Source organism: Bidens hawaiensis, unplaced genomic scaffold, assembly GCF_021521415.1.
Source record: "Bidens hawaiensis isolate Kalapana, Puna unplaced genomic scaffold, B.hawaiensis_p1.1 tig00014716_1, whole genome shotgun sequence".
Classification (NCBI taxonomy): domain Eukaryota; kingdom Viridiplantae; phylum Streptophyta; class Magnoliopsida; order Asterales; family Asteraceae; genus Bidens; species Bidens hawaiensis.
Window position 1 is genome coordinate 162,979 of NW_027492290.1, and position 12,476 is coordinate 175,454.

Genomic DNA, 12,476 nt, shown 5'->3' on the forward strand with positions numbered 1-12,476 from the left:
AAACAAATAGATACAAACATTATAATTTGATCATTAGTTAAAATCCAAAACCTGAATTTGACCTACACAACTTACAACATCCATAAACGGTTTAAGAGCATCTTCAGAGAGGTATGCAGAGTTGTTCCCAACTTGATTATGGCCCCACCATGGTTGTTAATACTGTGAAAAGAAAACTTACTTTAATGCGTTAAGTGGAGTATAGGCAATATGTCGCTCCATTATTTGACCAGTGACTAAATTACCCCCATATCACTTCCAATAAGAATGCATCAAGAGCAGTTCCTTATTCAGAAAGTTGTGAAATTACCGACAACCCTTTCTCACCTAATCCAAAGATCCTGTTCACACCTCACTCGGATGTAGTCAAAGCCCCGTTTAGGACGTGCTACAATTGTTGCATAAATCAGTACAATACCAATTTAACAACATTTACATTCCTCAATTAATGTTATAAAGCTGTAACACTTGATAATAATTAATAACTAACTCACCCAAATACTACTTTAGCTGAGGTTGGACCAACACCAATTACGTTTAAATGAATAATATCCGACACATACTAACCACTATTGCCATATCTTAACTTGTAACCGTACCGGTTGTTTGAACTGCCCAAACTCAGATTATTGGGACTCTTGATAACATCATTGGAATCTGTTAAATAAAAAATACAGACACATATGTTTTATATCAAACTCCATAATATTTTGTTTAGTTATAAGAAATAATAACTTAATAAGCATACTTGCAGACTACTTGAATTAGGGAATCCATCAACACATAGCACATCATTTCATGTGTCAATTTGTACATAATAATCCTTTGGCGGTAATCCTAACTGGATTTTCGTATAATAAAGGCTACAAAAATGGTCACAGTTTGGAATATGAGATTATAATTAGTTAATTAGACATTAAACAAATTTAAGTGAAAATTTTGATTCTTACCTGAACCAAAGTATATTCCGCTTGTTAACTTTTGTTTGAGAACAATACTAAAACACAATGTTACTAAGCATATCTGAAGTATATGATAATTAGCTAAAACTATACAACCAATCTTAGCAATCTATTCTAATTGTAAAATAATAATCAGAATTTTGAACAACCAACAACAAAAACCAATGAAATTAGAAACACGAACCTACGGTAAACTTATCAGAACCACCACGGCTCGATCTTACGGAGCCGATTACACCAGCAGTTGACTTTTGGAGATGACTGTGCTTGATTAGATTCGTTGCCGCCAAAACATCCTTCGCACGGTGGCGGTTAGCAGATAAACACCTACTCGTGGACTGCCGGTGGTGGATTTGGATGACTACCAACTGAAAGGAACAATTTCGACTGAAGGAGAAAGGGGGTCGATTGGTTTGAGGAGAAAAAACTGATGGCGCCTAGTCCAGATAAGCCTTGTTTTATCATAATAGTATATGTTAGTTGGATGATTAATTATTATAATTATTAATTGTTTATTTCATTTTAATTACTATAATAACATAAGAGAGATGCAATAAAATTTAAAAAGAAAAATTAAGTATATACGTACCTTAGCTTTAATTTTATTCATATAGAGAACTAGAGATTGCATTTTTCATCTCCTGAATCCGCCCAATCACAAGAAACTAGTGCCTTCACTCATTTATATTTGAAGCGTTGAGAATATATATAATATAGTATAGCTCAGCAATATAATTTGTATACTCATTTATGTATGTAACAAAACCATTGACCATCTAAAGATACACAATATTATTGCTTATGGAGAAACAAATTATTATTCACATACTCGTGATTCATGTTACGGTGCTATACATTAACCTTCACCTACTCATGATACACGCTATTATATATTTCCTTATTGTGATAAAAGATATGGATTATACTGAAAACGTGATTTGATTAAATTGGTGTGTTATATAGTTTACACGTTTAAATGCAAATTGTGTTGTAACTAGCATTGTTGATCAAAATCATTCTAAATAGGTCAAATATAGTAATATACCCATGTTGATTTGTTTGAAATGCTAAAACTTGGATTAGAAATAATCCCAACAAAAAACAAATTATGTGCAAGTTTTTGTTCCAATAGGGTCAAACGAGTCAAGTTAAAAACCAATTGGTGTATGTAGTACCAGTCAGTGATCAAACAATTACCAACATTTAAGTAAACACAAATTGAGCATGTTTAGAGGTTAATATGATTATATAAAGCAAACCCTAGCGAGATATTATAAGTGGCAAAGCTTGGACCAAAACATTAAAGGGCTGGACGGAAATACGTATAAAAAAATTCTTAAATAAAGGGGCCGGACTCAAAATTTAGGATGAAAACATGTAAATTTACACTTGTGAGAAAAAAAAACAAAAGGGGCCGGCCCCTGGCCCTAGAGAAGTTTCGCGCATGATTCTAATGTGCATGAAATCCACACTGATAACACATTTGACTTTTAGAAAGTCAACAAAGAATGGACGAGGATTCCGAATTTAGGAGTTTAAACAATCAGGATGAGTTCATACATTTTTGTAAACTCTAAATTGCTGTATGCTTGATTGATATGACTATTATAAGATTGTGTGATGTGTAACTTGATATTTTTGTCAAATATACGTTATCTTGACTACTATGACAGAAGTGATCTAATAATGCATAATAATGCATGTTGACTTCATAATCATAGATAAAATAATCAGTGTCAATGAATTGTTAGAAAGGGGAATACGTCTCAATAGATGTATGTTAAAACCCATTGAAGCCTAGAAAAATCACAAGAGAAGTTGATTATAATTGATATATTGTGTCATATGACGTTCTATTCCTAAATTTTATTAATGATGGAATAGTAACAATTTGAAAGAATATCAGAAAATGTCATGTTTTATATGTTTTCTTAAGGAAAAAATATAGAGAGAATGAGAGAAATGGAAAGAACATTTATGTTTATTTCCTTCATTTGAAATCTTTAATTTTCTTTTCACTTCCTTTGAACTAAAGAAGCTTCGTGCATGAAATCCACACCGATAACATATTTGACTTTTAAAAAGTCAACAAAGAATGGACGAGGATTCCCAATTAAGGAGTTTCAAACAATCAAGATGAGTTCATACATTTTTGTAAACTCTAAATTGTTGTAGGCTTGATTGATATGACTATAATAAGATTTTGTGATGTGTAACTTGATATTTTTGTCAAATATACTTTATCTTGACCAATATGATAGAAGTAAATCTAACAATACATGTTGACTTCATAATCATAGATAAAATAACCAAAGTACAATAATTTGTTAGAAAGGGGAATACGTCTCAATAGATGTATGTTAAAACCTATTGAAGTCTTGGAACATCACAGGAGAAGTTGATTGTAATTGATATATTGTATCTTACGACGCTTTGTTCCTATGTTTCATTTAACGATAGAATAGTAACAATTTGGAAGAATATATATAAAAAAAAGTCGTGTTTTATATGTTTTATTAAGGAACAAAATATAGAGAGAATGAGATAAATGGAAAGAGCATTTATGTTTATTTCCTTCATTTGAAATCTTTAATTTTCTTTTCACTTCCCTTAAGGACACAATAGTTAATTAAATCTCCCCTTTCACTTCATTTATTTTCTCTCCTTAATTCTCTCCATTATTTTCCTTTGTTTATTTAACACAAGAACACAACATGAGTCTCATAGGAGATCAATGATTCTCAAGACATGTGTAAGTGTTGGTAATTTTGGATCGTTTTAACAAGTCGAATGAATATGAAGGGATCAAAGCTAACATGACGGCCAAGTTGGTTAAGTATCAAAGTTAGACTACGACGAGTCGGTTTAATCTTAGTTAGTAAGTCGGTTTCTTAACTCACAAGGTTCTAACACCTCATTCTTCTCTCGATTACGTCAAGCTTTTGAATTCATCATATTCCATTAAAAGTTTTCTTTTCTTTTCTTTTTTTTTTGTTCTTTTATTATCTATCAATCAATACATTACCTTTCACAAAAGTTGCTTTATTTTCACATCATGTATCTTGCTAAGAGACTACAAAATACAAATAATATTAATCTAAATCTAATAGCGTATCAACTCCGAGGTTACATATTCCAAACCCCAATTTCATCATCATCATCTCCTCTATTCTCGGCTCGTTTGAAAAACAAAATGGTGGAAGCAAAGATCGCGCCGTCGATGCTATCATCGGACTTCGCTAACCTCGCATCCGAGGCTGAGCAAATGGTCAGCTTCGGTGCTGACTGGCTTCACATGGACATCATGGTACAGATCTTACTTGGTTAACTTCAATCATACCACTTATTTCTATCATTATTATTAACTTTCCCCTAATCAATTCTTGTTAATTTGCAGGACGGGTGTGTTCAAGACTCTTAATAACTATTATTATATCTTTATTATTGTGATTCTTAGTTTTGACTTCTGATTTTGTGCAGTCATTTTGTACCAAATCTGACAATTGGTGCTCCTGTTATTGAGAGTTTGAGAAAGCACACCAGGTAAGTAATAAGTTGTTGATGATCCAATTTTGATAAAAAGAATTATAATTTATGTTGATGTGATTTGTTTAGGGCTTATTTGGATTGCCACCTGATGGTAACAAATCCTCTTGATTATGTTGATCAGTTAGGAAAAGCGGGTGCTTCGGGTTTTACATTTCATGTTGAGGTCTCTAAAGGTGGGATTATTTGATAACTTGCGTCACCCTATTTATTTTGGGAGGTTTTTACTAGGGTGTAACTGTGTAAACGAAATGAGCCGAGCAGAGCTTGACTAGGCTCGAGCTCGGCTCGTTTAACTTAAGATAGTTAAAGCTCAAGCTCGGCTTGTTTATTATAGGGGTGTAAACGGGTCCAAGTCCGAACTCGAGCTTTGCTCGTTTATTATTTAATTTTATCTATATTTATACTTATTTTACAAATATAGGTTTTAATATATCGACTAAAAATTATATATAGATAATAGGCTCCTGTTGGATCGCGAGCCTGCTTAAGCTCAATAAGTGAAGCTCGGGCTCGTTTAATAAACAATCTTATTTCAGGGCTCGGGATCAGGCTCATTTAAGCGTGGCTTGATTCGTTTCTTAGCGAGCTGATTTCGAGTAGCTAACGAGCGGCTTGGCTCGTCTACACCCTTTAATTTATATACATAAAGTTTTTTGTATGTATTTTTAGTTATAATATTTTATATAATCTATAGTTATGATTTTTGTATATAACGTAATGTTTATAACTTTATTTAGTTGATTTATCATAATTTTATGTATAATGATTATTATGTAAATATATTCTTAGTATATTGAATAAAAATTATCAAATAATGGGCTCGTTCAAGCTAGCGAGCCAGCTCAAGCTTGGTGAGTGAATCTTAGGCTCAGGCTCAAGCTCGTTTATCAAACAAACTTATTTTTAAGCTTGAGCTCGTTTAATCTCTGCTCGATTCGAGCTTTCAGTGATCCAATCTAGTTATCTAGAGTAGCTCACGAGCGGCTTGGCTCGTTTACACCCTAGCTTCTGCCTTAATTTAGTCAAAAAGTGGTGAGAACAATCGAAGATGTTGTCTTTGTTTCAGATAATTGGCAAGAGCTTGTTACACGAATCAAATCTAAGGGTATGCGGCCCGGTGTGGCGTTAAAGCCAGGAACACCTGTTGAAGAAGTGTATCCCCTGGTATTATAATATCATGTTTTCTTAGTGTAAAGGAATTATGTTGTTTATGTTGAGTGCTTATTTAGTGATGTAATGTCTTTTTTATTAAAATGGTTTATAGGTTGAAGGTGAAAATTCTGTTGAAATGGTTCTTGTTATGACTGTGGAACCTGGATTTGGTGGGCAGAAGTTCATGCCAGATATGATGGATAAGGTATGTAATACTCGCTTATGAGCAGTTCACTAAATTCTAATTTGAGTTTTTTAATTTGTTATTGTTATTTTTCAATTTTTCAATTTGGTGATTAGGTACGCAAACTAAGAGAAAAGTATCCAAAACTTGATATAGAGGTTAGTTGTTTCATTCCTATACCTCTATATTATCTTTTCATTTTTGTGCATATATTGTACTCATGTAATAACTTCAAGAAATAAAGATATTATGTGTGGTTACTCATTCTCTAAATGGGTAATCTTTACAAAATTGTCATGTCAGAGTCTATGGTTTCATTTTCTAACTCATTTCGTGCCTAATACCGACTCTTTTAGATTTTCTGTTAATTTTCTCTAAATTAACAAAAATACTATTAGTTATTTGAAAAACAAAAAAAAATTATAATTGAAATGCAATCTTCAATTCCTTCTTTCACAATTTTTTCTTGAATTTGGTGGTGTTCACGGTCCGGTTTTAATTTTCCACGGTTTGGATTTGGTTTACAGTAATCGAAAACCATACCAACGGTTTAGCTCATGGTTTAACCCAAAAACCATTAAAACCGGACCGCGAACACACCTAATCATCATAGTAGATTAGTTGAGAGATTGTATAGTGGGTTGAATTTTCTATTGTTTTTTATATAAGAATCTGATTAATATACAACAAGTTAGCAGACAAAATCTAGCATGGTTGCTGTAAGAGACGAAATGGGTTGAAAAATAATACCATACACGTTGATATGACAAAAAATTGGACTTGGGACTGAAATAGTTAAACTGGCCAAACGACATGGACAAAAGCGAACTTAACTCTTTCAAAACAGTTTATTTGAGCTTGAGTTCTTGATTGTTAAATCTTTTACCAAGTCACAGGGCACTACTCATATTCACAAATGAACACTACATAGGTGCTTGAAACCCTACATGATTATAGCTTTGACACCCTAGTACTCATATTTATCAAGAAAAGTTGTTAACTTTGCATTATGGTCATTGTAGATCATACATGACGGTCATTGTTTTTTTTTTTTTTTAATTTTGGGGTGTAGGTAGATGGTGGTTTGGGCCCTTCAACTATTGACGTGGCAGCTGCCGCAGGTGCAAACTGCATTGTTGCTGGTAGTTCTGTGTTTGGAGCTCCGGAGCCAGCTCAAGTTATATCTTTACTCAGAACAAGTGTTAACAAGGCCAACAAAAGCGGTTGAGCCATGTATGCCGCGTTACTTTTTGAATGGTTTGAGTTTGTGCTATGTACACTAAACGAAAACATGATAAATAAATAATCCAATTGCTTGTATTGATTCACTTTCATACGTGCATACAGCATACCTCATTGTACTACTGTTGTATTGTATATGTAAAGGGCGTGCAGCATCTGCATGCAATCAATAACAAGAATTTTGATTTAATACATTAAGAATGAAGAAATACGAGGAAGTTTAAAATGTCGAAAACAATAATTGGATTTCTTGTCGGAAGCTGACCTTTTTGCAATTGCAAAACCTGGACTAGCTCACTGTGTGTTTCACTCGTAAATTTGTTGGAATATGAATCTTCGTTTCATTTTTAATTTGTTTCTGTTTCATTTTTAATTTGTTTGGTTGGCAAATGAATTGGAACCGAAATTAATTCCTTCAAATTCCTTAATATAAATGGAATTCAACAATTCTTTCAGAATGTGCGCTACCGTAACCTAGCTAGCACTACGTCTTGCTAGTGTCGCATGAATCACGTTGCAAGCGCTACACGTGGGTGCTATTATATATGATGAACCTTGAGCAACTTTTCTGTCTCTTACATCCTGTAGGCAAATTAGAATCTTTGCTATAAACTATTTGAATTCTTGGCAAATTACCAGATGATTATTATATTTGAAACCGCCGCCAGTGTCAACCAACAAGTTTCTATCATATTTAGATTGATTAGGTACATAGATTCTCCTATTTAATTTAACTAATCTTCAAACGGATGAGTTCCTTTTATTTAATCAATAAATTGAAGGTATCCCTGGTGTTCATATTTAGTAAAGTATAAATTATAGAGATATGTTTGACTAAGGCCTTCCCATTGTCCTATTTAAATGATATTTGCTCCTGTTGTTTGAAGTTTCTACTTTCTCCAGGGTGTAATAAACTAATAAAGTATAAAACTGTATAGAAAGTTCGACCCTGCAATGATCCTGTTGCCAATTATATAGATATATTTTGATATAGTTTATAGCTTTATAAGGTTCCTAAAGGTCATAGTTTATCAACCATTACAAGCAAGAAAGCTTAAGATTTGGTCTATACAAGTTATTTAATAATTCAACGATTTAAAAACTAAAACCCATTATATAATCTCAAAGATGATAAACAGATTACTGAATAAAGGTTGACAACGATAAACTAATGCAAAGGTCATAAAAGATAACGAATAGTTCCAAAGGCCATTCTTAATGCAAAGGGATCCTTGGTGTTCTTATCGATAAAGTATATAAAATTGTAGAGATACGTCCGACTAAGGGCTTGGCGTCGTCCTGTTTTAATCAGTTTGCTCCTGTTTGAACTTTGGACCTACCTCGCTGGGTGTAGTAAATAAACAATCAAGTATAAAGTTATAGATACAAACTCTATAGTTATCATATCGTCTATTGTATAGATACATTTGAAATAGTTGGTTCCTAAGCTTAAGTTTGTTAGGCTTATTTGTAATTTGTCTATTTATTACATATAAATTAACACATACAATTATATATTTTTCCGGATAGGAAAAATAATTAAAATGGCCATCTTGATTGATAAGTTTATTAGAAGCGTCTTAACTTTTCTCCATACACAAAATACCATTTGGCATTTTTTTATTGAGAAATTGTGTCAACCAACCCAAAGCTTCCCCTTGACACAAGTACACAACCCCATGTTGCGCACAACACATTCAGTTTGTAGCGCTAGATTACACAACGATTTGACTTGAGACTGCAACTTGGTGGTTGATGAGTCCCTAGCACAACATTATAGATCTTCTGCGCCAATTTCAAAAAGGCAGTGAAGACTTTGCCACACGAGAACCGATATGATGCTCAAGAATCGAAGTGAAGCTTATCATGTCAAACTCACATTCAAGATGAACATTTTGATGATAATAAAAAATATAAAATGGTGTGTTTAAGAACACACTAAAGTATTTTCCAAACCATTACCGGCAAGAAAGCTTAAGATTTGGTCTATACAAGTACTTCAATATTCAAGGATTAAAAATCCATTAGAAAATTTCAAAGATGACCAAAGAGAATATTGAAGTACAGGTTGACAATGATAAACTAATGCAAAGATCACTAAAGATTAGACTTTCCTGTTGTCCACGCCTATAAAATCAAGATTGGCATCACCTTCCCAATCATATCTCTCATTCTTGTGGAAAATGGCATACATAAAACATCTTCCGTCGCTAATTTTCCAAGTTCTACTTCTTGCTTTTATTTTCACCAAAAATGTCAATGGGGAGGGGCTCAAATTAGGTTTCTATGAAAAAACATGCCCTAGAGTTGAGGCTATAGTACAAAAGATAATAGCCGAAAAAATTTCTTTAGCTCCATCTCTTGCAGCTCCTTTGCTCCGAATGCATTTTCACGATTGTTTCGTTAGGGTTCGTACATTACACTTTTATGTTTATTTAGCCGTATTTCGTTTAATGATCGACACAACACATTAGGTTCTTTTCATGAACTATATCCATTACTTTTTGTAAAAATGAGGCTCTCGTTCACATAATTACGTTAGAATTTGCATATTAGTTAATCTATCCTATTTTATGTTGGCTCAATTCTTGTTTAGCCCGAAAAAAGGGTCCAGCTAGTGAGTTAGGGAAGCTCAAGTAGCTATAACAAGTTGGTTGTGGGCTTAAGGGTGTTTAATAGGTTTCTTAATGACCAAGGTATTAGCTAAGTTGTGGCAACATTATAAATACATAATCAAGTCTAGGCTTATAGTTATGATAGAGAGTTGTAAACATGGATATAGGGAGTATTTTATTTATACAAAAGTACAATCTAGTAATACTTCATAAAAGGTATTTCAGAATGCATGCAACTATATCATAAATTGAGTTGATAATGAGTTATTCATCTGCAGGGATGTGACGGTTCGGTTCTAATAGACTCCACCAAAAACAACCAAGCTGAGAAAGATGGATTTCCCAATCTTTCACTTAGAGGATATCAAGTTATTGATGCTGTGAAAACTGCTGTAGAAGCCGCATGCCTGGGTGTTGTCTCTTGTGCGGATATCTTAGCATTAGTAGCTAGAGATGCCATCTATCAAGTAGTTACCCTTTATTTTACTAGTCCCATAAAAAAAACCATGTTGGTTTTGGAAAAAAATTATCACTAAAATCTATCTTTTGGCATTTCTAAAGATAAGTATATATGTTTTCTATTTTTTTCTTTTTCTAGATTAAAGGCCCTTATTGGCATGTGCCCTTGGGAAGAAGAGATGGAAGAGTATCCATAGCATCCGAGAGTTTAACTCTACCTTCTCCTTTTGCAAACATTGCTCAACTCAAAGCACAATTTGCTTCAAAGGGCTTGAGTGTTAAAGATCTTGTTGTTCTTTCAGGTATTTTTCTCCATTTTGTCACCAACTATATTAATCAACCGATAAACGATATTCACTCTTAAGTAATATACTATATCTAATAATTACATCAATCTAATGTTTTTGGTTATTCCTCATACAGGAGGACACACCATAGGTACTGCACACTGCCCTTCAATAGCGATTCGGCTATACAATTTCACAGGCAAAGGTGACACCGATCCTTCACTAGATCCGCAATATGTACCTCACTTGAAGAGTAAATGCAAACCCACTGACACAACCACGCTTCTCGAGATGGATCCAGGGAGTTTCAGAACATTTGATAAGAATTACTACACTAATGTTTATAAAAGGAGAGGCTTGTTTGTATCAGATGCTGCTCTTCTCACCAACTACGAAACGAGTGCTTACGTGAAACTTCAAGCGCAATCTCCAAAATCTACTTTCTTGAAAGATTTCCAAGAATCAATGGTTAAAATGGGTCAAATCGGAGTTCTGACTGGCAATGCTGGTGAAATCAGACGACATTGTAGTAAAATCAACTAATACTATGTTGATTGATATATTTTCTTCCTTAAAAGAATTCAGCGAATGAAGCTGATGTGTGGTTTGATTTAATAAGGAGGTTCGCGCAAGCGATCTATCTCACTTGAATATAATTCTTGTCTATGGCATTGTTGTATATATTTGTGAAAGTATTTTTTTATGAAATATCTATGCAATCTTATTATTGAAATACCATTGTGACAAAGAGAAACATGAGTGAACAACCAAACACTACCAAAAAACTGGGTATCTGTGACCGTTCTAAGATGGTGAGTTTTATGACCGAAATGCGACCACCAGTTTTTTCGACCTTTTCATGGTCGCAAATTTTGTGACCGTTTTAAGACCGTGAGTTGTATCCTTTATAACTTATAACACAACAAAAAGACGCCGTCGTGGTTCCATTACCTAACTAATGTTTTAATGCCCAAGGTCACTGATCTAATACAACCCCAATACATATATTGTTTTAAATTCATAGCCTATAAACTAAATAAATTCATTGCCAACAAATCAAAACCGATAACATTTTCAAGTTTCAACATTTTGATTTACGTGAGACGTCAAATAGTACAAAACGTACTCGTTGCAAGACATGTGATACGGTTTTCAAACCCGATTCAAACACTACTATGAAAAACCATTTTACAAGACTTTGTCAAGTGTTGGTAAGCACTCTCGCTCAAAGTAAATCATCAATTGCACGTGATGGGAATGTTTGGAATTTCCAACCGCTTTACAATCACGCAAGTTGGTCACTCTTAGTCACGAGTGTTTAAAATTATGGAAAGATGCAAAAATAAAAAGATTCAATTTTAGGATTTGAGAATTTATACTGATGTTTGATTAGTTCCACATGGTTTATCTGAATCTTACCTTTGCCTTACTACTCATTGGGTAGATCCCAATACGTGGCAAATGCTAAAATTTACAGTTGTGTTAGAAATCTTTGAACACCCGCAACTAAGTCTAGGTATTCAACTTTTAATTTTGTAACAAAGTTGGATACTAAGTCTAACATCCGTTATAAACTTAACAGAATGAGAGTTATGTGAAAAAAACTAAGGCTAATTTTGTCATTACACATTTAACCCATACTAACGTATACACTGCTTCTTCTTCACTCCATGTTTGTAATACAGAGAAGACACAAAGACACGATTAGGGGAAACGAAGAACAATGGGAACATGGGTAATCAGGACAGAGTTTCAAAATTTTAAATTTGACATGGCTTACGGTACGTAATTTTGGTAATGATATGCTCTTTAGACCTTCTGTTCTCGATAATGAGATTAAATTGAAAGCCGTATTTTTTATTTTTTGGTTTAGGCCTTCATCCAGAGCCTTTTTTATAATTCACCATGGTGGAGAATTTTCCATCAACAGCTACCACAAAGTTTATGAAAGAGGCAAGGTCAATTATGTGGATTTGTTGGACGTAAAAAGATTCGGTGTATTTTTTACTTCGATGACATATTAAAA

The 12,476-nt window shown here is 33.5% G+C and overlaps 2 protein-coding genes across 2 annotated transcripts; both read left to right on the forward strand.

Moving 5' to 3' along the window:
* Nucleotides 1-4,153: 4,153 nt before the first annotated feature.
* Nucleotides 4,154-7,305, forward strand: LOC143547389 (ribulose-phosphate 3-epimerase, cytoplasmic isoform-like). The gene is made up of 7 exons (XM_077038826.1): nt 4,154-4,286; nt 4,431-4,505; nt 4,578-4,684; nt 5,578-5,675; nt 5,776-5,868; nt 5,964-6,005; nt 6,920-7,305. Exons 1-7 carry the CDS (start codon nt 4,156-4,158, stop codon nt 7,073-7,075), a joined length of 702 nt encoding a protein of 233 aa, XP_076894941.1. The 5' UTR covers nt 4,154-4,155; the 3' UTR covers nt 7,076-7,305.
* Nucleotides 7,306-9,272: 1,967 nt separating this feature from the next.
* On the forward strand, nt 9,273-10,993 carry LOC143547390 (peroxidase 27-like). The gene is made up of 4 exons (XM_077038827.1): nt 9,273-9,497; nt 9,983-10,171; nt 10,303-10,465; nt 10,587-10,993. The coding sequence occupies exons 1-4, from the start codon at nt 9,273-9,275 to the stop codon at nt 10,991-10,993; spliced, it is 984 nt and encodes a 327-aa protein (XP_076894942.1).
* Nucleotides 10,994-12,476: the final 1,483 nt, after the last annotated feature.